The sequence below is a fragment of the Aedes albopictus genome, chromosome 2 (assembly GCF_035046485.1).
Source record: "Aedes albopictus strain Foshan chromosome 2, AalbF5, whole genome shotgun sequence".
Classification (NCBI taxonomy): domain Eukaryota; kingdom Metazoa; phylum Arthropoda; class Insecta; order Diptera; family Culicidae; genus Aedes; species Aedes albopictus.
The window spans coordinates 92,619,405-92,643,458 of NC_085137.1; the positions used below are offsets into that span (position 1 = coordinate 92,619,405).

At 39.8% G+C, this 24,054-nt stretch overlaps 1 protein-coding gene and 1 long non-coding RNA gene across 2 annotated transcripts; both read right to left on the reverse strand.

Moving 5' to 3' along the window:
• Positions 1-396: 396 nt before the first annotated feature.
• Positions 397-9,299, reverse strand: LOC109431831 (RNA polymerase I-specific transcription initiation factor RRN3). The gene is made up of 3 exons (XM_029866796.2): positions 8,443-9,299; positions 1,640-2,263; positions 397-1,139 (listed from the first exon to the last, which is right to left on the reverse strand). The coding sequence occupies exons 1-3, from the start codon at positions 8,979-8,981 to the stop codon at positions 473-475; spliced, it is 1,830 nt and encodes a 609-aa protein (XP_029722656.2). The 5' UTR covers positions 8,982-9,299; the 3' UTR covers positions 397-472.
• Positions 9,300-20,670: 11,371 nt separating this feature from the next.
• On the reverse strand, positions 20,671-21,965 carry LOC115255530 (uncharacterized). The gene is made up of 3 exons (XR_003892210.2): positions 21,465-21,965; positions 21,347-21,404; positions 20,671-21,258 (listed from the first exon to the last, which is right to left on the reverse strand). It is a non-coding gene; the product is annotated as an uncharacterized LOC115255530 (long non-coding RNA).
• Positions 21,966-24,054: the final 2,089 nt, after the last annotated feature.

The window sequence follows — 24,054 nt, forward strand, 5'->3', positions numbered from 1 at the left end:
CTTCACGAGTCTCACGTGATCCTGCTTAGCATTGTCCATCAACTTACGAAGCCGCAACAGGGCCGTTTTCAGCACCTTACTAATGTTGAACTTCGTGGACGCAAAGTCGATGATCTTGCCAAGCTGCTGCTCAGCCACCTCGATCACCGGCAGTCCTCTCTTTTGGTTGATGGCCGTTCGTCCAGTATCTTCACCCCGGCTGGCTTGCCGGGGAATGGATCGGAGCTCCCACGCTGGAGCTGCGTGTGCAGCTTCCCGCTCCATCGTCCTCGGTTCTTCTTAACGGAAACCTCGCCAATTCACACATTTTTGTTTTAGTTTGTCATGCTTAATCCCACGAGTTGTACCAGAAAAAAGGTCCATTATGTGATATATTTTAAAATAAATGCATCTATATTATGACAAAAAATGAATATGTAATATGGTCTATTTACAATGTATGTATGCCAGTAAAACCGAATTGTTCTCGTATCTAGCTATGAAAGCCCGGCGACACCCCATAAGAATACGTAAAGTGCAGCTCCCCAGGATCCTGTCCGTTGCCGTGGCAGTTTTTCAGTCGTTTGCTCTCCAGAAGGAAATCGTCTACATCTTCCGACGTGGATTCATACCGTTTGCGGCCTCTCGGTTCCGACGGATTGATGATTCCATGCTCCTCTTCCACTTCGCTGGCCTGATACTGCAGGAAAATGAGATCGATTCGCTTGCCGGATTTCTTCAGCATGTACGGATCGAACGGGAAGAACGTGTCCAGACATTCCTCCGGCGTTTGGGATTCATTTTTGTAGACGGTTGCCAGCTTTCGACGGGCATTGCGTTCCAAGATCGTGTGACAGTAGGCCAACTGGTGGGCACGGGTCACCCCCGCAAAGGCCGTCGCCACCGCCGGCAGGCAAACTCTCAACGGATTGAGATGGCAGGTGACGATGGATGACAGCTGCAGCGTTTGGAGGAAGGTGAGATTTTTTGCACTGGATGTCAGCTGCTTGCTTCGGAATGCGACCACGTAGAAGATGGCCTGACACACTGAATAGAATACCATGTGTGCTTTTAACGATTGATTGTAATGCATCGAATCCATCCGTTGAATGTAATTGTGCACCCAGTAGGAGAATTCTTGTAGTGTGGATTTTAAAAGACTGCAAAAGAAGAGGATATTATTCAGCTATTAGGTACACATAAGTCTAGTTAACTAAATAACAAGAAATTTTTGATGGAAAATGCATTTTGAGTAGGAGAATGAAGTTCTCTGTATAGACATTCTATAGGAGTTATTACACAGGACAGGTGTTCATATCGCAATGAATTTTGCTGATACTTTCCTACAAAACTAAATATAATACAGCGCCTACTCGATAATTGGATCGAGCTCCCTTCGGCGATTATGGTTATGTTGCGTTTATTTATCGATTAGCATACGAAACAACGCATTCTCATCTATTTAAAAAAAAAACTTGGCAACTTCAGTGTAATTTACAGCCATCTATCAATAAATCAGTTTAGAACGTCAAAATTCACTGTTCCACCATGTTCTTAAAACTACATTAAATCTGTCTACCAAGACTTCAATTTTAGCGTCAAAATGCATTACTACATCATTTTCTTAAAACTACGCCAAATCAAACAAAAATACACTTACACTAAAGAAAGGTATTTTGCACGTGCCAGCATGCTAGCAATGTACCCTACAGCAGCCTGCCGCATCGGCGTCGACACATTCGGATTGCACACCTGTTTCCATAAATACGTAATAAAATACTCGGCGTACGATTGCTTAAAGCTGCAGATATAAAACACTAGGAACTGCACATGGTGCGTGTTGTGCGTCGGAAGAATATGCTTATCGAACAAGGCCAGCAAAACTTTGAACATCCTATCGGCATCGCTGGCATTTTCGGATGATGCTTTTTGTTGAATGTACACGAACATCTTCTCCATGCAGCAATCCAGAGTTTCGGCAACGGGTAGCTTCATTATAATGTCATCTTTGTCATCCTCGTCGATTGCTGCCGCCACTGGATCTTCATCCATCGAGAAAATCTGATCATCCTCGGGAAATTCAGCATCTTCGATTTCGTTACGTGGAGTATTTACATCGATCGTAAGCAATCGGTTGAAGACGATTTCCAGCAATTCCTCGGAAAACATGGAAGAGTGATCCGTCATCCACAGTATGTTATGTAAGTATCCACAGATTACATGCGTAGGTTTCTTGAAGTATGGAAACTGTTTCCTCAACTGCACTAGTATTACGTTGAAAATCCTGGAATGTAAATTTTTTTTTAAATTTGGGTTAGGTAAGGTTTAGTTTTTTAAGCATGTTTGCGGAATAACATTTCGTCAGCTTTGCTGATTTCGTCGCGAAATATTCTATGAAACCTGTCAAGTAGGTATGCCACTTTGATCGCCAATGTTATTTTTTACTCTTCGAAATACTGCGTATTAGCCTGGTACACGGCTTAAAATATAAAAAATGGAAAAACTGCAACTCCTGTATACTTTTTGAGTTCCATTTTGGTCCCATATCAACTGTGCAAAATTTCAGATCGATCGAAGAAACTATATTTTAGCGCCAGCCATTCTTAGTAGTTCATACGATTTACTATGGGGAAAATTTACTTCTTCAAAGAAAAATCGCTTGAGGTCACCCATTGATCCCAAAAATAAGCCGTTGAATGATTTCTGTAGAAAACTTCACGAGGAATCAGACCTCCCAAGACCACAAAGCGATGCGACATTCGTGGAAAAAGTTATTAAGCTTTACCCGATCGATAAAATGACGAGATTTTATTATTTATTGTATATGAAGTGTAGAATTAGCATAAGTTAAAATACACGTAAATACAAAAAAAAAAAAAAAAATATTTATTGTTATTCCTTACGTGTTAAACAGCGTTTGCATGCCATTCGGTTTTCAGTCAATAACTTTTTCCACGTGCCTTAGATCGCTTTGCGCTCTTCGGAGGGTTTGCTCCTCGTGAAATTCCCAACAGAAATCATTCATCGATATATTTTTAGGGGTTAAGGGGCAACCCGGGGCGATTTTTCTTTGAAAAAGTGATTTTCCCCATAGTAAATCGTATGAAAACTTAAAACGGGTGGCGCTAAAACAGTGATCCTCAGCCTAACTGTCTTTGCGGGCCAAAATTGAATTTTGAAAAGCGAATGCGGGCCGCAAGTCATTTAAGGTGCCGGCCAGAGTGGACGCGTCACGCGGCGCGGCGCGGTGCAATGCGGCATTTGACAGGTCGCGCGTCGACGCGCGGCAGAACTCCGTTCATTGGAATACAAGGAAAACAATCATAACATGCCAGAGTGCGCGCGGAACGATGCGAAGCGGAAAGCGTTTAGCCGCGCGACGCACGACAAAACAGTGCATGCACTGTTTTTGATGCGGAAGTCACGCGGTTCGCGCGGAGAATTTTGTATTTTTGTGTGGATTTCGTCTGTTTTTACCAAACCATGACGTTAATTTTACGAAATTGTTTTTCAAATGTATTCAAATGTGAATATAAAAAATATTAACATGCATAATACCACATGTTTATTATACGGTGGCGTCTCGTAACCTCACTTTTCACCTATTATGCGAAACAAAATCAGTAATTTCTTCAAATTTATGACTAAAGACTTAACGGAAATAATCGAAATCTCTGTCATTCTACACCCATTACAAGCAGAGCTTTCACATTAGCCCTATCCATGTTTCATGCACAAAAAGGGTTGATACCCTCTCGTTTATTTTACTATCTCAAAGTATTCTACTAGGGTGTAAGCTTAAAAAATAGTTTCAAAATAAAAATCATGATAAAAATACACTATTTTTGAGTTAACAAACTTGTTCCATTGCCTTGCTGTTTAAAAATAAACCAAGGGGCGCCATTTTTTACGTATACAACCCTGTGGTAACTCTGACTACAAGCTCACTTGTTCATAAAATTTCAAAATTTGTACCTGTAGGACGGGTAGATTTGAGGTTAGGGAATCACCATTGTCCCAAATGTATATCTCTTCTGAATCATCTGAAGTAAATAGCATTTGAGGGTAAATTTAGATAAATGATTTATTTTGGAAATTTTTCATCAGATAACATGTACTCATGTGCAAAGGTGACGGAGATTATGAAAACTTTTCAGTTTACTTTACGAACAGACGCGTTGCACCGCGTTCACTCTGGCTATCAAGCCGCGTTGGAAACCGCGTCAAAAACGCGCCGCACCGCGTCGCGCCGCGTGACGCGTCCACTCTGGCCGCAGCCTAAGGCGAAACTGGAAGCATTTCCTCATTTTTTCAGTTTTTTTTTTTCAAAAAATAACAAAGCAATATTTTCAAAAACGGTTTTCGTACACATGTAGAGTATGGATCAATGCATCTGAAATTTTTTGATGTTGAAAAAGTTTTCCATTTTTTCTAGTTTGTTTGATTTTTTTTAATTATTAAACAATGGAAATTAAACAACCTGTAGTTATCAGCAGATTTTATTTCACTACAAAAAATCTTGAAAATCGAAGGAAATTAAAAACAGGATGCAATGACAGTAACATTTAGGTTTTGTAGTTCTTAGTATTAATAATGTTGAGCAAATTATTTCAGACAAGCTACTTGAAAGTTATACGAAAAATAAGCAATAACGATGTTGGCTAGAACAATATGGACCTCTTTAAGAATGTTGTGGATGAACTTACAGTGCATAAGTCCTAGATACGAACAGTAACTAGTAATTTCCCTGGATCCAGTTTTGAGAAATTTTCGAATGAAGTTTTTTTTACTGCAGCTTAGGAGTTTTCTGAGAAGTATATTGAACCCTTTTAAAAAAAATAATCTCGGAACTGTGATCCAATTTTTTTAAGGACTTTTCGTGGATTTTAAGAAATTTCAGAATGATTACTCGGAGTTTAGGGTACTCGAAAGAAATTCCGAAAAACTGCCTGGTGATACTGTTGTGGAAATCCTTGATGATTTTTTGAAGTTTTTCTTGCGTAAAAGATAAACCTACAGACATAATTTCCTGACCAATATGTGCAAGTATTTGTAACCGATTGAGAAAAAATATTTTAGATTTTATTTTTTGTTAGAGGAATTCCCAAAAATATTGCAAGGGAAATGAAGAGTATCTTGCCCAATCCCTGAAGTTTTCAGCGAAGTTACAAAAGTTTGGGCAACACTTCCTTTAAAAAAAACTTGTGGACAAAATTTCTGTAAAATATTTTGGAATATTTGGAATGAAAAAAAAAAAACAAAATGGATATAATTTTAATTTTATTTTCGTGAGATTCGTGAGTCCAAAATCCATGGCAGAGAACCTGTAAATTTACCCTTAACTCATTATTTAAGCAAAACACACCTTTCTTACCAACAGTTTCGAATATTTTTGGAACAAAATTCGAGAAAATAGTCTTTTAAAGTTTGTAAAACTTTCAAAAATCGTATAGCTTTTGAAAATCTTTCCAGGGTATTGGCAGAGTTAATCAGTAGTTAATATTCATTCTCATGAAAGTTTTGAAATATGGTGATTTTCATTATAGAATCTTTGAGTGAGCCACTTTCTATTACATTTCAAAATCAGTTCGCGGGCCGCACAAAACCTTGTCGAGGGCCGCATGCGGCCCGCGGGCCGCAGTTTGGTGACCACTGCGCTAAAATATAGTTTCTCCGATCGAGGTGAAACTTTGCACAGTTGCTATGGGCAGGCTTGATAATCTTCCTCGAAATCAAAAGAGTTTTGCAACATGCTCTAGAGCGGTGTTTTGCTTTTGCCTCGTCGCGAGGGAGCGAATGAACCCCAAACAGAGAGGCAATAAAAACTGAGCGAGGAAGAGGGGAACGAAAAAAGAGTCGATGATTATTTCGGGTTTTTGAGTGCGATTTTCGCCTCGAGAGTCTTTCTTTGTATGGGAGTGGAACTCGCGAGAGCTTTTTGAGTGTGAGTGGATGTGAGAAACACAACAAGCAATTTTGAATGTTGGACGAATTCCTCGTTGCGCGGCAAGCTCGCGCTCGGTGCAGTTGAGGATTTGCGTTGTGATTTCTGAGTTTTATTTTCACTCCTCAGAAAATCACCGAAATCGCTTCCTCATTTTCTCGCGAGGGAGTTTCTATCAAGCCTGGCTATGGGGCCAAAATGGAACTCAAAAAGTGTACAGGAGTAAAATGTCTTTTTGTGTCTCACGCTACTGCGTATTTCACACTAATGTATCAGTCGTGTTGAAACTTCAGAGAATACAAACATGGCTGCCACAATGGCCGTCTTGGTTCCCTACTCACGTTTTCAAGAGCACCAATCTTGAAAATTCGTAAACAAATGCTCTCAATTTGTGAAAGCTGCCTCTTTTTGCAAGTGAGCAAAGCCAGGATAAACAAGTGCGACAAGATGCTTCGTTCGACAGATTTGTGCTCCTAAAGTTTGTATGGAAAATTTCAATGGGATTTCTTGATGTTTCACCTTAAGATGGTTTCCTTTGGGTTCATTCACAAATTTCATAGTGGTTTCGCAGCGCGGTGTCACGAACACTAATGCAAATCTACTGGTTGAAAATATGCCCATTTGATTTTGCCGGGAACAGCTGATTTTTGTTTTCTATTTTCAACCAGTAACTTAGGTAGTGTTCGTGTAATGCAACGTGTAAGTACACGGAACACCACTAAAAGCAGAAACCACTATAACGGCAAAGCTAGCCTTTCGTTACACCTCCACCCTTTGTAGGGTAAAAGCTCCCTTAGTGGAGGTAGTACCAATAGTGGTGGTAGTGGCAATTTAGCACCATTTTGACCAAGAAGCTTGCAAATTACATTTTTAATAGATGCATCATACCTAAATACTAACATTAATTCAGTTTTGTGTTCAGGATTTGCCGAAAAACCTATTTAAAACAATTATTTTCCTTAATTTTTTTGCTCCTTTGCACCTATAGTGGTGGTAGTGTTCCCATAGTGGTGGGTCCCATAAGAATTCAATGGGATGCACCACTATAGGAACCAATGTTAAATTTTACCTCCATAATAGGAACCGTGTACCTATAGTTGATGCAAGTGATTTATTAGCAAAAACTGAAATAAGCAATAGTTTTTGCATTTTTTCTAGAAAGTTTATGTGAAAAACTACCGATTAACGTTTTCAGCATTTTTATTTTGTGGTTTTATCAATTTTATTCAATTATTTTACTACAAGGAGCTACTAATAGCACCACTATTGGTACATTTACCCTAACACTGTTTACTATAATTCAAGATCAACAATTGAAAAGGCCGCATCAACATTTTGAAAACAAACATGTTTCTGTCGACTTGGGGCTTTGGAACTCCACACACACACCTCTCCACCACTAACCCGACGTCTCCACTAGACAGAAATGTCTTGCCATTTTGCTGGACAGATGTGTCACGACAGAAATGTTCTCTCGCTGTTTGCATAGAAAGCAGCGGTGTTGATCATTTCTGTTACGTTTTCTCTTTCTGGCAGCAAAATGGCAAGACATTTCAGTCTAGTGGAGACGTTGGGTAACAGAAAGCGCAAACAACAAGCTTTCTGTTAATGGTGGTGAGATGCGTGGGTGGATCCCAGAAAGCCTTAAGTCGAACATAACGTGTTTGTTTACGCAATGTTGATGTGACCTTTTCAATTGTTGGTCTTGAATTTATTTTAAAGAACGTGTCAGACTAGGGCTGCAATTTTAATGAAGTTTCTGATTAATAAACTTAATGAATTATATACACTGAACTGAACAAACACTCCAACTAAAAATCAACTGAGAAGCTATAACTAGATTGAGTTTAAATAAGGGCGAAAGTAACATGAGAGAGTTCTCTTCATCGACTCTCTCTTCTTCAAATTAAAGTGACAAGATGCAAGTATTGTTGAACTTTTTGGTCATAAATCGCTAGGTTGCGATGCAATCTAGCGACTAAGTGTAAAAAAGTTCGATTGAATTTGCATCTTGTCACTTTAATTTGCAAAAGAGAGAGTTGATGAAGAGAACTCTCTCATGTTACTTTCGCCCTTATTTAAACTCAATCTAGATAAGATCATGCTCTAGTCCGACACTCGGTCGGAAACTGTATGATTCACTAACCGTATTATCATCCCAAAATCGGATACCAATCCATTTCCATTTTCCATTTCCATATGGAACAGGGATGCCACATATACAGATTTTTCCGTAATCATGCAGATTTTCTTGCAGCTTTTTATACAGAATTCTGTATACCAATATTACAGATATTTGGAAATGATACAGATTATACAGATTTTTCAGAAACTCACAGAATTTCAAACAGATTTTTCGCGAAATATTACAGATTTCCTACAGATTTTTGACAAAAAATGGTGATAGATTATAAAGATTTTTGAAAAGCAAAATAGATTTAAATGTGGCAACACTGAAATGGAATGCCGGACCAACCTAGTTTTCTAGCTACACCCTTCCACCCCCTCGCAATACTCACATAGGAATGACATTCTTCAGTCTCACAATCAATTCGTGCACTGGAGCTAACACCTTCAGGACTCCTTCACTCGGAACACCATGGGTCCAGCCAGCACGATCTTCATCTTTCGGAACAAACTGTGATACCAGTTTCGCAATCGCCAGCGCCGTATAGTTGCTATGAGCTACCAACAGTTCTATCACAAACTCCATAAAGATCTCTCGTGCCGTTTCGCTTCTCACAACCCAGTTCACCGACAGCAGAGCCTCCACCAGCATCCCGAAGTTAGCATTCAGCAGGTAAACGCTTCGTTTCGATTCGATAAAGACCTGTTGGAACTTTCCGTCGTCGAACTGTTCCTCCTTGACGGCCGCCAGCAGGTGTTCGAACCGCTGCAGCCGATTACTTTCCAGGGCATCCTGCAGCACCGATTCTACCGAGAGGTCATCAAAATGTACCTTATTCTGCGACAAGCTTCCATTCAGCCGCGACCCGTCCAGATTTGGGTAGGGCTTTAAAATTGATGAAATACGACGTTTTTCCGTTGTGACAGACATTCTAACATGACCAAGTTAAGACGTAATCTGCCTGATCCAGATAGTTCCCCCTCTACGGAAGCTACTTCAAGGCTATCTCTGCAACAATCACAAGCGCCGATTTAATCACTGATTTTCACCCAGCAAACGCTCCGCACTGAATGAATTCAATCAGAATTTCACTGAAATGCTACTTTTACGCAAAAATTGCACCAATTTGTGAAAATATCACTTATTTCTACGCAGATAAATTAAATCGCACGTATTTTCACTACACTGAGCACGTTTTAACACGTTTCACAGAATTTTCTTCACACCCCACCGCAGGCAGAATGTGAATTTTGACGTTTTGAAATGAGCGGTTTTCTTTTAGCGACGTTTGTTTTGATTCCCTTTCTTCTTATTCACCACTTGGCACGCAGCCATTTTATCATCCCAGTGGTTTTAGGTCCTCGAATGGAGCTGGTGCATCGATTCTGCATGCAGCGTGCACGCTAAGGTCAGTTTACCCATAAATAGGTAGTTGATCTACCCATATTTGGGTTTTGCATACAAAACTAATAATATGCGTAAATTATACTGATAAATATCGGTAAACATTACTCATAAAAAAAGCTAAGCGACATTACTCAAATATGGGTAATTGCCTCTTACCCATATTTGGATGAAAAATAATATCTTTAGCATTTTCATTTCATAACAAGTACAATATTGAAGTCGTCCTGTCAGGTCCTGTCTAGTTAACCGCAGTGAGCAGCCGCGTCACCTAAATTTAAGCGGATTTATGCCGTTTTGCAATTAAAAATACATCTCCAGCAATATTTAGTATTTGAATAGAACCGAACCACGTCCATTAATCGGGTAAATTATATTAATACTTGGAACTTAGTATTTCTTATAACTCTCCCCTTTATCAAACCTACAGTGTCGCCTGCACAATTTTATTGATCTCAAACAAAGGCTGGAACATGGCCAAGATACACATCGAGGAATCCGTAGCCCGTAGGATTGTAATCCGGATGATGATATCCAGCGTCTTAGGAAAGTTTTCCGGGATAAAAGCCCGCCGGCCGGAATCATAGCGTTTTCCCGTGTGTGGCGAATTTTCGTTTGTCAAGTGTGAGTTGCGCCAACAACTCTTCCGGCCGGGAGGGTGGAATCATGGCACAGAAGCAAAAGTATGCCAACGTTCGCGATAGTTCCAACCGTCAGATACCTTGGAAACTTAAGAAGAAGTGTCGACAGATCATCCGAGGATATCTGGAACCGCCGGGTGCTCAATACGGACATATTTTTTTCGCCAAAGTTAGCTTTTTTTACAAGAAAATTGTTAAATATATTAACTTAATAAAATTTAATTAGGATGAATATTATTGTTTGGGCATTTATTATAATTTTTATTAGCTCTTCAGAGCTAATCAAAACTTTTCGAAATTATTTAAAATATGAACAGGGAAAATTTACCCACATATGAGTAAAAATTGTCAACCCATTTATGGGTAAAGTTGCCTTACTTATTTATGAGTAAAGCCACTTTACCCATAAAATGCGAATGTGCACTTTTCGACGATTATGAGTAAACTTTACTCATATTTGGGTAAACTGACCTTAGCGTGTGCACTAAAAATTATATATTGAGCAAGTTAAGACGTATAACCAGTAGATTTGCTTTAGTGTTCGTGACACCGCGCTGCGAAACCACTATTCACCAAAAATAGTTATGAAATCCCATTTGAGCTCTGTGCAAAACTATTTACCACTACTGATGCAATAGTGGTAATCACGTTCAAATGTATGCGTGTCTCTTTTGTAGATGTAGTAGTGAAACTTGGGGGAAAATATGTGCACTCTTACCCCGGTTGTTAGTTTTATCATTATTTAGCCGTTTTACCCAAATCAGTTGGGTAATATTTTCATATGCAATCTGAATAGCCTTTGAATTGGCGTGCATTTTTGTGTATGGAAAAATTCAAGCTAGTGTTCGTGTGATGAAATGTCACTTATCTCTATAGAGGATCTAGCATACCTAAGAGAACTGTCATCTATACTTGGGGTTGGAGTGAATTATGAGATAGTCTTGTAATAAAAAATAAATCACTTTCAAATGCTCGAAAGATGCGCCCAATATTGAAAGTGACCCATCTTGCCTATAGACACTATAGATTCCATAGACTCGCGGAGACATGGTTGAGCAATACGATTTTAGTGTGTTTTTCCGTGAATTTAGAGTGTACCGAGCGAATATGACGTCACGCAACCCACTGTCGCTATTGAAATCGTGACGTCATGCTCGTTTGGCTACACGAACTGACAGTTCGTTTGGCTACAGTTGTCTTCGCCTTCGCGAGTCTATGGAATCTATAGTGTCTATAATCTTGCCCCGCGGTCGGTTTTAAATAGATTGTATGGAATTAAGGCCGGACGGGCCGGTGGTTGAATCGTCCGCCATTGCTCTGTTGCTAGCAAGATGCAAATCTCAACTTCTACTTCATACACGGAGAGAAATCAAACTAGTTTGAAGCAACCAAAATTTTGGTTGACGTTCAAACTCTGAATTTGGTTGTTCAGAGGTAAACAATTATTTGTTTTAATGTTGAGGTTTTGATCGAAATAAATTATTTTTCCAAGTATTTTTTGCCTACATGATTTGGTTCTTTCAAAGTAATACTCACTTAGATGCAAACCATAATTACAATTTTTATCAATCGCTGGCTTGTTTGTTTTTACCAAATATTAGGTTGATGAATGTAGTTCATGACTGACAAATACAAAGTAGATCTTAGATTGGATGGACCTAATAAGAGCAATAAAAATAACCTAAAAAATTGGTTGGACGAAATCCAATCTGAAAACAGGTTCGAAGCAAACTATAATATTAGTTTGTCCACACCACCGTTAGCTGCATCGCGTCAGCCGCACTCTGCCATTTCATTAGTGTTGTCATCGTGTCACGGAATTTCTATTGGCGAGCTGGTCGAATGTGTGCGGCCATTTCAGGATTGCCGTATCTCCGGAAAACGACCTCAGAACCATCATCAGCGTACGGGTAAGTTTTATTATTAGTTCATCTGTTTTTTTTTTCTAATTTGCGATATACTTCATCCAGAATGGTGCGAGGTGTGACAAGACGCATGCAACCCATGACCGAAGAATCACGGTTCCGGCCGGCTTTTCCATACTACGGTATAATTTAGGAAATCCGACGGCTTTCATCGGCTGAAGACTATGATCCTCCCTGACGAAAATTTAAGTAGTGGAAATATGTGAAATGCAATGTTAAATGTGAACAAAATAGAGTAAGTAATGCCTATTGTTTTCCTGAAAATAAACGAAATGTCGACCGAAATTCATTGTTTTATTTTTACATTATTTTCAATAAGAAACACGGATTAGATGGAAGAAGGGGGGAGGGGAAGAGGAAAGGTAAACGAACAAAGTAATGTCAACAATTTTTTTGTTTAATTTTAGGTGCAGTGTTTGTTTGTTTCAAATTGATTCTTGTTAGGTTGGAACTAAATTATTTGGCTGACATAACCAATGTTTTAGTTTGTTTCGGGAGCTGTCAAAATATAACTACCAACATAATGGTAAATTCAAACAAAATTTAGTTGAATTAACGTATTGAACCCTTAAAACAGTTACATAATAATATAGTTTGCTTTAACCAACGCCGCCATTTGAAGGAATCAAGATTTTGTTTGTGCAAATATCAACCTTGAAATTTGGTTGAATCTTGTTAAATTTTGGTTGCGTTTACCAAATATTTTTCTCCGTGTATTATTGACTAGAAATTTGATCGTTCATTTGCTCACTTGTGGTGCACAATCGACTAAAGTTTCAGCTACGTCAATGCAGTGGAAATTGATATTTGCTTCTTCAAAATCGCGAGGCAAATTGTTAGAAAGAGAGGGAAGATAGGAAAAATTACACGTCGTCCCGTGCGGCCTTAAAAACACTATATGCTAAAGACACGAAATCTGATGATTGTTACTGATGATGATGATTTCCGCATCATGACGATGATGCTGCCGAGCATTGTCTTTAAAGCGCGTTTGATAGGTCTCTTGCTTGATTGGAATGACATTGACAGTAAATTTGGAATTCCAATTGGAACATTTCGTGTCTTTGCATATAGTGTCTTTAGTATGGAATGTATCGCATAAGAAAAACGGCTAAAACCATTTTTTATTTATTTTTTAAGAAGCCTAGACTTACTCTCGCACTTCGCAACATTTTTTTTCACAAATTTCATCTCAATTAATCAATTAGCATTAGCAACATTACGTAGTATGCTGGTCACCTAACAAAATTATTAGCATAATCATCTTGCCCGCAAGCATAACCCATCTTGCCCCACCCCACTCTGTATGGATTTATTGCAAGGATTAATGAGATAAAATTTGGAAAACTTAATTTAGACATCGTCCCCTTAATGCTAGAACTAGGTAACTGGTTTTGCGAAATCGCAAGAAATTTGTTTATATCTCAACGTACACCACAATAAGCACAAGTTTGTCAATTGATAATCCAAAAACACATATTGATTCACCTTTAAAGACCAACAAAGAGTTTGTTTTATACCAGGATAAGTTTTACCAGTCATTTTTATCCGCACTTTTCAAAACGAGTTACCTTCATTTCATTCATTTATTTAGTTCACATCAAATTCATGATAATACTGAATCAACAATTTGCCGCCATAATACTCGATTTGCAGCTGCAGCTCTCCATCCTCGGTCACGCCCAACACTCGCCAGATCACGCTCCACCTGGTCCGCCCATCGTGCTCTCTGCGCTCCACGCCTTCTTGTACCAACCGGATGGTTAGCAAACACCAACTTTGCAGGGTTGTTGTCCGGCATTCTTGCAACATGCCCTGCCCACCGTATCCTTCCAGCTTTGGCCACTTTCTGGATACTGTGTTCGCCGTAAAGTGCAGCGAGCTCGTGGTTCATCCTTCTCCGCCACACACCGTTCTCCTGCACACCGCCGAAGATCGTTCTTAGCACCCGTCGCTCGAAAACTCCGAGTGCTTGCAGGTCCTCCTCGAGCATCGTCCATGTCTCGTGTCCGTAGAGAACCACCGGTCTTATTAACGTCTTGTACATGGTACATTTGGTGCGGGGGTGAATCTTTTTTGACCGCAGTTTCTTCTGGAGCCCATAGTAGGCACGACTTCCACTGATGATGCGCCTTCGTATTTCACGGCTCACGTTATTGTCAGCCGTTAGCAAGGAACCGAGGTAGACGAATTCTTCTACCACCTCGAAAGTATCCCCGTCTATCGTAACATTGCTGCCAAGGCTTGTCCTGTCTCGCTCAGTCCCACCTACCAGCATGTACTTTGTCTTAGCCGCATTCACCACCAGTCCGACCTTTGCTGCTCCACGTTTCAGGCGGGTGTACTGTTCTGCCACCGTTCCAAATGTTCTGGCTATAATATCCATGTCATCCGCAAAACAGACAAATTGGCTGGATTTCGTGAAGATCGTACCTCGGCTGTTGAGCCCGGCTCGTCGCATAACACCTTCCAGGGCGATGTTGAATAGTAGGCAGGAAAGTCCATCACCTTGTCGTAGTCCCCGTCGAGATTCAAATGAACTGGATAGCTCACCCGAAATCCTTACGCTGTTCTGCACACCGTCCATCGTTGCTCTTATCAGTCTAGTCAGCTTCCCGGGAAAGCTGTTCTCGTCCATAATTTTCCATAGCTCTGTGCGGTCGATACTGTCGTATGCCGCTTTGAAGTCGATGAACAGGTGATGCGTTGGGACCTGGTATTCACGGCATTTCTGGAGGATTTGCCGTACGGTGAAGATCTGGTCCGTTGTCGACCGGCCGTCGATGAAACCGGCTTGGTAACTTCCCACGAACTCATTTACTTTAGGTGAAAGACGACGGAAGATGATCTGGGATAGCACTTTGTAGGCGGCATTCAAAACGGTGATCGCTCGAAAGTTCTCACACATTAACTTGTCGCCTTTCTTGTGGATGGGACAGATTATCCCTTCCTTCCACTCCTCCGGTAGCTGTTCGGTTTCCCAGATCTTGACTACTAACTGGTGCAGACAGGTGGCCAACTTTTCCGGGCCCATCTTGATGAGTTCTGCTGCGATACCGTCCTTACCAGCCGCTTTGTTGTTTTTGAGCTGGTGGATGGCATCCTTAACTTCCCTCAGCGTGGGAGTTGGTTCGTTCCCGTCCTCTGCTGCACCAACATAGTCATTTCCTCCGCTGCCTTGGTCCTCCGTGCCTACATTCTCTTCGCCATTCAGGTGCTCGTCGAAGTGCTGCTTCCACCTTTCGATTACCTCACGTTTGTCCGTCAGGAGGCTCCCTTCCTTATCCCTGCATAATTCGGCTTGCGGCACGTAGCCTTTGCGGGATGCGTTGAGCTTCTGGTAGAACTTGCGTGTTTCCTGTGAACGGCACAGCAGTTCCATTTCCTCGCACTCCGCTTCTTCCAGGCGGCGCTTTTTCTCCCGGAAGAGACGGGTCTGCTGCTTTCGCTTCTGTCTGTATCGCTCCACATTCTGTCGGGTTCCATGCTGCAGCATTACCGCCCGCGCTGCATCCTTCTCCTCCAGAACCGCTCTGCACTCCTCGTCGAACCAATCGTTTCGTCGACTCCGTTCTACGTACCCGATAGTGCTCTCGGCTGCGTTGTTGATGGCTGCTTTCACTGTACTCCAGCAGTCCTCTAGAGGGGCCACGTCGAGCACACCCTCGTCCGGCAACGCTGCCTCGAGATTCTGCGCGTATGCGGTGGCGACATCCGGTTGCTTCAGTCGCTCTAGATCGTACCGGGGCGGCCGCCGGTAATGTACGTTGTTTATAACGGAGAGTTTTGGGCGCAGTTTAACCATCACCAGGTAGTGATCGGAGTCGATATTAGCGCCACGATAGGTCCTGACGTCGATAATGTCGGAGAAGTGCCGTCCATCAATCAGAACGTGGTCGATTTGCGATTCCGTTTGTTGTGGTGATCTCCAGGTGTAACGATACGGGAGGCTGTGCTGGAAGAAGGTGCTACGAATGGCCATGTTCTTGGAGGCGGCGAAATCGATGAGGCGTAGGCCATTTTCGTTCGTCAGCTGGTGGGCGCTGAACTTTCCAATCGTCGGTTTGAATTCCTCCTCCTGGCCTACCTGAGCGTTTAGATCCCCTATGATGATCTTGACGTCGTGGTTTGGGCAGCGGTCGTACTCGCGTTCGAGCTGCGCGTAAAATGCGTCTTTGTCATCATCAGTGCTTCCGGAGTGAGGGCTGTGCACGTTTATTATGCTAATGTTGAAGAATCGGCCCTTGATCCTCAACCTGCACATTCTTTCGTCGATCGGCCACCAACCGATCACGCGCCTCTGCATGTCGCCCATCACTATAAAAGCTGTTCCCAGCTCACGTGTGTTGCCGCAACTCTGGTAGATGGTATGATTACCTCTAAACGTTCGCACCATAGATCCTGTCCAACACACCTCCTGCAGCGCTACGATTCCGAACCCGCGGTCCTTCAGTATATCGGCGAGTATGCGGGTGCTCCCGATGAAGTTGAGAGATCTGCAGTTCCACGTACCGAGCTTCCAATCGCAAGTCCCTTTTCGTCGCTGTGGTCGTCGCCATTGGTATCGGTTCGCATTCTTCTCTTGTTGATTTTCCGGTGCTAGTCTTTTTTACGGCTGGCTCGCAGGGCCTGACACCAACCCACTAACCCAGGGAGCTGGGCTTACCTTCCCGGAAGCTACGGGTTCTGCATTGGCATTTCCTCCAACTACAGTGCTAAATAGCTAGGCTCGAGCGCCAGTCTTCGCCGGGGGTGGTGTTTTTAATGGGCGCCCAGGAGATAATATTTTACCTGAGCTTCCACCCCCTTCCACGAGTTACCTAGTTCTAGCATTAAGGGGGCGACATGTTGGTCGACCATGAGGGATTGCTATTTGATTTGACGTTAATCCAGCACGATAACTAAGTATCTGTAATTTTCGTTTGCCTCATTAAGCAACGTGAACACTAGTGAACCAACCATAGCCTAATTGATTAATTAATCATTCATTCTTCATTAGTTATTTGCTTTCATTAACTGATCATTTGCATCATCATGAGCAAGACTCAAGCTACTAGGATGGTGGCTACCTACATACGGTACATTTAAATTATTGCATCATCATATGTGACATGCGCGAAAGCGAAATAAACAAATCATACGCGGTAGTTGGTCAGCGGGTGACCTAGTTTGCTTCAGCAAGTCTCTACCTGTTCTAGTTGGCATACGGTAAGCCAAAAAGAATGCATAACTACCGGAGTATAACATAATAAAACATGTGACTCATATGTAAGTGTTCGCAGTTCAGTGGTGAGTGTTTTTGAGATTTTGTATGAATTGGAACCGTGTATTGTATAAAAAGTGTAGGAAGTGTTCGTATATGTTGTGTAGTTTTCTCCGTTAGCTAGATGTCTGCTAGACCGTAGTTGAACAGTCTACCATACTACGCCATCAGTTTCCAAAACCCACCACCAGAGGGACAAGCAGATCCTGTTGGTAGCCTGGAAGGAATGGACGAAGAAACAAAGATGGACGGGCTAACGGACACGATGATGAGAGAGGGACACGACTGATCTAGGTCGCTGGCCGAGTATAAAGGACAGTGACCCATTTGTACTCCATGGTTCTTGAAAGACTGCCAAACGAACCGCCAACTTAAGAGGTTGTAGTGAACAATCGTGCGGAAGGTTGTACCCGCATTGAAAGAGTTAAAGATATAGACGGAAAAGCAAGTGAAGCGTAGAAAGACAGCAGGTAATTGGTTCTTCCTCCAGCAAACCTATATGATCCTAACACGTTTACCCGGATCCATAGAACCCCGCTATTTTTGGTTAGAACTTCGGTTCTGACTGCTGAAGGATACCAAACACACCCCCCCCCCCCCCCTATGTTGAGGCAGTTCCGGCAAATCGTAATCGTCGTAACCGAGTCCGTCAACATACTCGGCAGCCCGAGACTACAAGGGCCTTTGAAAGTCGCCATCGCTACCCCGAAGGACGCCGAAGCGCAACGTTTGGAAGGCCGCCATCGTAGAAGATCTGGTGGAAGCTGGTGGTAAAAGGTGGAAGATAGAAGGGGCCCCGATAGGAAAAGGAAAGATCAGGTTAGAGTAGATATAAGAATGTGGGAAAGAGGAAAGTGTAAGAAGAAGAATAGACCGGGAAAGTCCGGGAATAAATGTGTAAATGTAACGTGACGTGAGTTTTTATGTACAACAGTGCGAATATTCCCTGCCCGCGAATAACTGGTCGAGAAGCATGCCGATCCTGAGGTGTTGTTTCAGGGAGTCTCAGGAAGGCTCCCCTCTTGAGCTAGTCGGCAGTTACACATATAAGGAAGCATTCTAGCCGCTTCCAATTAGATACTAAGTAAGAGACGCGAGCTTTCTCTCTCGCGCTTTAATTTCGCGTTTCGAAGTACTAGAATGTTGGTACTTTAGTAAAGAGAGCGAGAGCGGAGAATATGACGCTAGGCGCTTAAGTTAAGTTAAGTGGGGGGAGAAAAATAACCAAAAAATTGTAATTATATATAAGGTTTAAAATTTGAATAAAAAGATGAGTGGTAGTTTTAACTATGAAAAAGTGAGTCGGCTTCTATGTCGGATGACAATTCCCGGTGACTGCACGGTCAACGCGTGCATTTGGTGCAGAGCGTTCATGATTAACAAACATTTTAATCATGATTAATCATTGATGATTAAAATTCCAATTTTGGTGATTATTGATTATGATTAATGATTAATTTGATTTTAAGGATGATTAAAGATTATGATTGATGATTAAAATTGGTTTTATCTGTGATTATTGATTATGATTAATAATTAAAAATGGCTCATTGATTAAAAATCATGATTAATCATGATTAATCAATCACAAAAAACTGGAAATGATTAAAATATATTTATTATTTAACATGTTTTTGAAGTTCGAAAGTAAAAGGTAACTCTGACCGGGAGATTTTTGAAAAAATAATCATAAATTATATTATTTAGAACAGCATTTGAACCAATTTAAATTGGATCATAAACTTTATATGATGAATCATTTTTGGTGATGAATGATTAATGATTGATTAATATTTTTTCTCGTGATTATGATTACTGATTAATGATTAGGTTGCAAAAACAGTGTGATTAAGACTAATGATTAATGATTAAATGAGATTTTTTGGTGATTATGATTAATGATTTTGATTAATCTTAATCATTAATCATTAATCATGATTAAATTTATGATTAATCATTAACGCTCTGATTTGGTGACAGCGGTAAAGCGCGAAAATCAAGTAGTGCCGGTACGCCGTTTCTGGCTGTGTTCGCGTGTGGAAAAAAGTTAAGTGAAGAAAGGCTATTGGCGTCCTAAAGTGAGCTTTATCAACGAATCATTTTCTTCAAGTAAACAAGAAACTACAAGTATTTTAAAAACGTTGGCCGCCAAATAGTCTGTGAACAATGTGTTAAGTGCAGAAGAAAATTAAAAACTCAGATAATAGCGAAGAATTGAAGACACAGTATAGTAGCGTAATTCGCCCAAATGGGAAAGTGAACTAGTGAGGGACGAACAAGGATTGACCCCACCGAGCACTTCGGAGATGCTACTTAAAACAACAGGATGCTGCCGATTGAATGCCGATAACTGCCTGATCATCTCCATAAGTATCTTCATCGGATTCAGGAAAATCAGTTGCAAAATGATGCCGAATAATTGGTGAGTACAATCAGTAATTTTTAAGAATAATTGTTCTTCTTTAATGCATACTTCAAGAGAATACCTAGCAGAACACTGTGTGGTGAGTGATGGAACGGTCTAACTTATAATCAACATTCAAAGGCATTATTTTATAGCAAATTCTAGTACACATGAATACCCATTGATATGCAAATATCACGATTCTCCTTCACCTTCTCCGTATCGTAACTTCCCAGCTGGAACGGAGCCAGCCTCTCAATGAGCATTTCCACAGTTATTTTACTGAACATTTTCATCGCTAATGACCATTTTACATTTAAATAACAATGTGTGGCAGGCACGAAGACTCTCTATGCTTAAAAGCAATCAAGTAAAATTCTATTACGAAAAGACCCTTGGCAATTTGTTATAATCCTGTGTTTCTAATATACGTTTAAAAAAAATATATTAAATTGATTTGTTAAAAAAAATACATTACTATATGTTAAAAAAGTACAATTTTTCACAAAAGATCATCATGAAAAGCCACTAAAACAGGGCCTTCATCTTCTCACACAAAAACTTTGTGAAAATTGTCAGTGACAGAAAAACGAATGAATAAGTGAAAAAATTCACCAAAATGAATTTTATTTTTATCCCTCAGTTGGGAATTTTCAAAATTCACGTTAATTTCACTTATTGAAAATGAAAATTTTAAATTCTGGTTCAAGTAAAAATGAACAATTTCTAAGAACATTTTTTTTTTGCTCAGCCCTGATCCCTAAATAGTAACGAAAAGAAATATAAAAGTGGTTTTACTACTCACATGATAATAACAAAATATGCACCGAAACTCACTGTAATTGTCACTAACCAAATTTCTTTCCGCGAATACCTAAAAAGATTTACAATTACAAAAAGAAATAAAACTCAAAGAATGATACTTCTCTTAATAAATTACCAGTGGGTAGTCCTCCACGTCTCGCATCGTTTTCAAACTACACGGAGAAAAAAATATGGTAAACATAACCAAAGTTTGGCCAGTTTCAACCAAAACTCCAGGTTATAATTTGCACAATCATAATATTAGTTTAGTTTTACCATTCGTGTAGGTAATCACAAACTAAAATTGTACGTTACATTTTTCATGACTGTATCATTAGGTTCAACGAATATTTGTTCCAAACAACCAAAATATTAGTCATATCATTTGACAGATGTTGAACAACTTGAAAACAACCCAAAGATTTGGTTATCTCAAACTATGAAAAATAGTTTGGAAGAACCAAAAACAAATTAGAATGGAATAAATGCTTTGGTTAAAACAACTAATCTCATTGTTAATTTATCCAGGTTTTCTAGTTCCCGGGAACTGGCCATATTTTTTGCTTTTAATAAAAACAAGACAAATTTAAAGCTTCGTTCTATTCATTGCTATATTTGTAATCTTCTTTCAGAATCAGATGATCTTTGTAAGCACATAATATTTTTTTAAATGCACATTGGAGGCTCGAAGGATGTTGAAAAAACTGCTTGATGCGTGGGGAAATCCATAATGCCACATCGGTCTATTAATTAAAGCATTTCATACCTGTAAAAAGATGAAAATTTAACGCGTAAATTTCATAGCTATTCTGTTGGCAAGCTCACAAAAAAATCAACCCAAAAATTTCACTCACGCGATCTAATGTTTTTGATGTTACTTCAATCCGTTCCACGCGCAGCACCACAATGTATCTGTGAATAAGTAATTAATTAAGCTTCCTAATTTACTAATTTTGAAATAAAAATACTTACATTTATTGTACGTTTTTCAGGGGAGCAGAAGTAGCTCCGATGAACTCGGTGAATGTGATTATTTTACAATATGGCGTAGATCGAGCGTAGAACGAAGCTATCACGGCGGTGGAACCGCCAATGTGAAGCTTTAGGTTGATTCTAACAAAATATTAACTTGAATTGTTTTCAAACAAAATGTTGCATCAATTAAACGCAGTAGTTTTGTTGAACCTAACTAAGACACTAGTTTGATTCTCTTTTCTCACAACAATCATGAACTACCTAAAATATGATAAAATCATACCATATTCCAGTTTTAAACAACCAATAATATAATTTGAAGCTATCATGAAACAACGTTGAGTTTACCAATATCTAATGGTAGAAACAACTAATGCATCAAGTTTGTTGCAAACAACGACGTCGCATTGAAACAACAAAATCCCAATTGAGAAGAACAAAAATGCAAGCTTGAAATTCAACAAAAACTTTGGTTGTTCCAAACTGTGCTGTTTTTTCTCCGTGTACCGTCGGACGAACAGCACAGCACATATCACTTTGCTGAAACAGCAGCTTGGCCGTCGCTCGCTCGCGGTCGCGATTGAAAGTTAACAGAACGGTGGAGAGATGGCAATAAAATTAAAGCAGGGTTTCAAAATGTGCGATTAATGACATTCCACACGATGCACCATTTATGTCTGAATACAACTTATGGTTTTTGGTGGTCAAAATATTGTGACCAGCAGTAATTTCATCTGAATATTTTTGGTACCGTAAAACGGGGTAACTATGATAGTTTTTCAGCGAATTTCCTTAATATTTTTCCGTGAAACCGTATTTTCCTTAGTTCAATACTGGGGTTCCAATTATCAATTGCAAGTGGAGAATCACATTTTCATTTTGGAGTAACTTTATTAGTGCCCTGAAAAACACATTAAATCTAAAAAAAAAGGGGTTACAGATTGAAATCTTAGGAGCATGAACATGATGGAAAAAGCCGTGTGGAACATATCAGATTGATTTTTAATATCGAAAGATGGATTTTTACAAAATTCTACATGTAAAAGTGAGACTTTGGAGTACTGAGTGGAAAACACAGTTAATTTAGCTATCAAAAATCATTATTTATGCGAGAATATAGTTTTCTTTACGGTACTGATACTTTGAAAATTAAAATGGCAGCGTTTTCACAAATAACAGCCCTCCAATGTATTCCACAATTTGATGGGAATCCATATGAATTGGAAGTTTTTATTAGACAAATTGAGCTGTTTGCAGAACAATTGGAAGGAGAAGATCATACTCCGCTTCTGAATGTGGTTTATTTGAAACTTACAGGTAAAGCGCTAAAGTTGATTTCGAAAATTGAGGCAAATACTTGGCCCGAAGTTAAACGCAATCTAGAGGATGAGTTTAAATTCGAAAAGAGTGCCGCTACTCTTATGAAGGAAATTGAAACATTACTACAAAGGGAAAATGAATCGTTCGATGATTACAGAATCAGAGTAGAAGATTTACACAAGTGGGTAGCTAACCAGGGAAGATATGCGACGAATTCGTTACGCAAACATTTCTTGGGAGGATTACGCGATCGAAGTTTAGCTCATGCTGGGAAATCGCAAAGAGAAAAAACACTTCCTGAATTACTAACTTGGCTTAAAAAAGAGATCGATGATGGAAATGAAATCGATGAAATCTTTGCAAGAGTAACAACTTTAGAGTTATTAGAAACGAAGAAAAATAACAAAATCAATGACAACCAAAATAAATTTCTACCAGTACAAAACCTCCGTTTGCGAAATAAAAGGTATTCTAATGGCTATGTTCAAAGTCCGCATAATAAGATAACATACCCAAAAAACGTGATTCCAGGGGGTTCGTACATGTTGTGCGAACACCCCGCACAAATTATTACAGAGAGCGCAACCAAACTAATAACATCAATGGAAAACAGAATTTATCTCGGAATGCAAATTTTGAGAAAAATAATTTTCAAGAACTACCGGAAAGCATTGTAAATGGAATTAAAAATTGTATGCCGGCCCATGAAAGATTGTACATCGAACATTCAGGCAACAATTTATTTTTACTAAATATTGCATCTGTTGCAAAGCCGAAAACAGTGATAAAATATTTACTTGATTCTGGGTCATGCTTCAACTTATTAAGATGGGATACTGCTTTTAGGATTGGAGTAGAAAACATCAACTATAATGATAAAGAAACACTTCTGGGATTTGCTAATTCTCAAACAAAATCGATTGGATCGACGGTAGTGAAACTTAAAATAGGAAACTCTCATTATAATATTAAGTTTTACATTATTAAGAACTTATGTGTTCCAGGCATTATTGGAGCTGATTTTCTGAAGCAAAACACATTGTATGTTGGACCACGGTTCAAATATATTGCTTTAAGAAAAACTGAAGAATGTACAAAATTATTAAATATGAATGAAAACTCCCCTCATACTATGAATACATATAATATCAATAAACGTTTAATTAAGTCAGAAAAAGAATGTCAAACCGAATCAGTTAACTACAGCAATGTTGTAAGCCAACAACATGGGAAATTAGATTTAGCACACAGGGTGCATGAAAACAAT

Coding starts and splice junctions, on each gene's coding strand:
- LOC109431831 (XM_029866796.2), bottom strand. CDS start 8,981: ATGTCTGTCACAACGGAAAAACGTCGTATTTCATCAATTTTAAAGCCC. Junction 2,264..8,442: donor CTGAAGAATGTCATTCCTAT/GTGAGTATTGCG, acceptor TTTACATTCCAG/GATTTTCAACGTAATACTAG. Junction 1,140..1,639: donor GCAAAATACCTTTCTTTAGT/GTAAGTGTATTT, acceptor CTTCTTTTGCAG/TCTTTTAAAATCCACACTAC.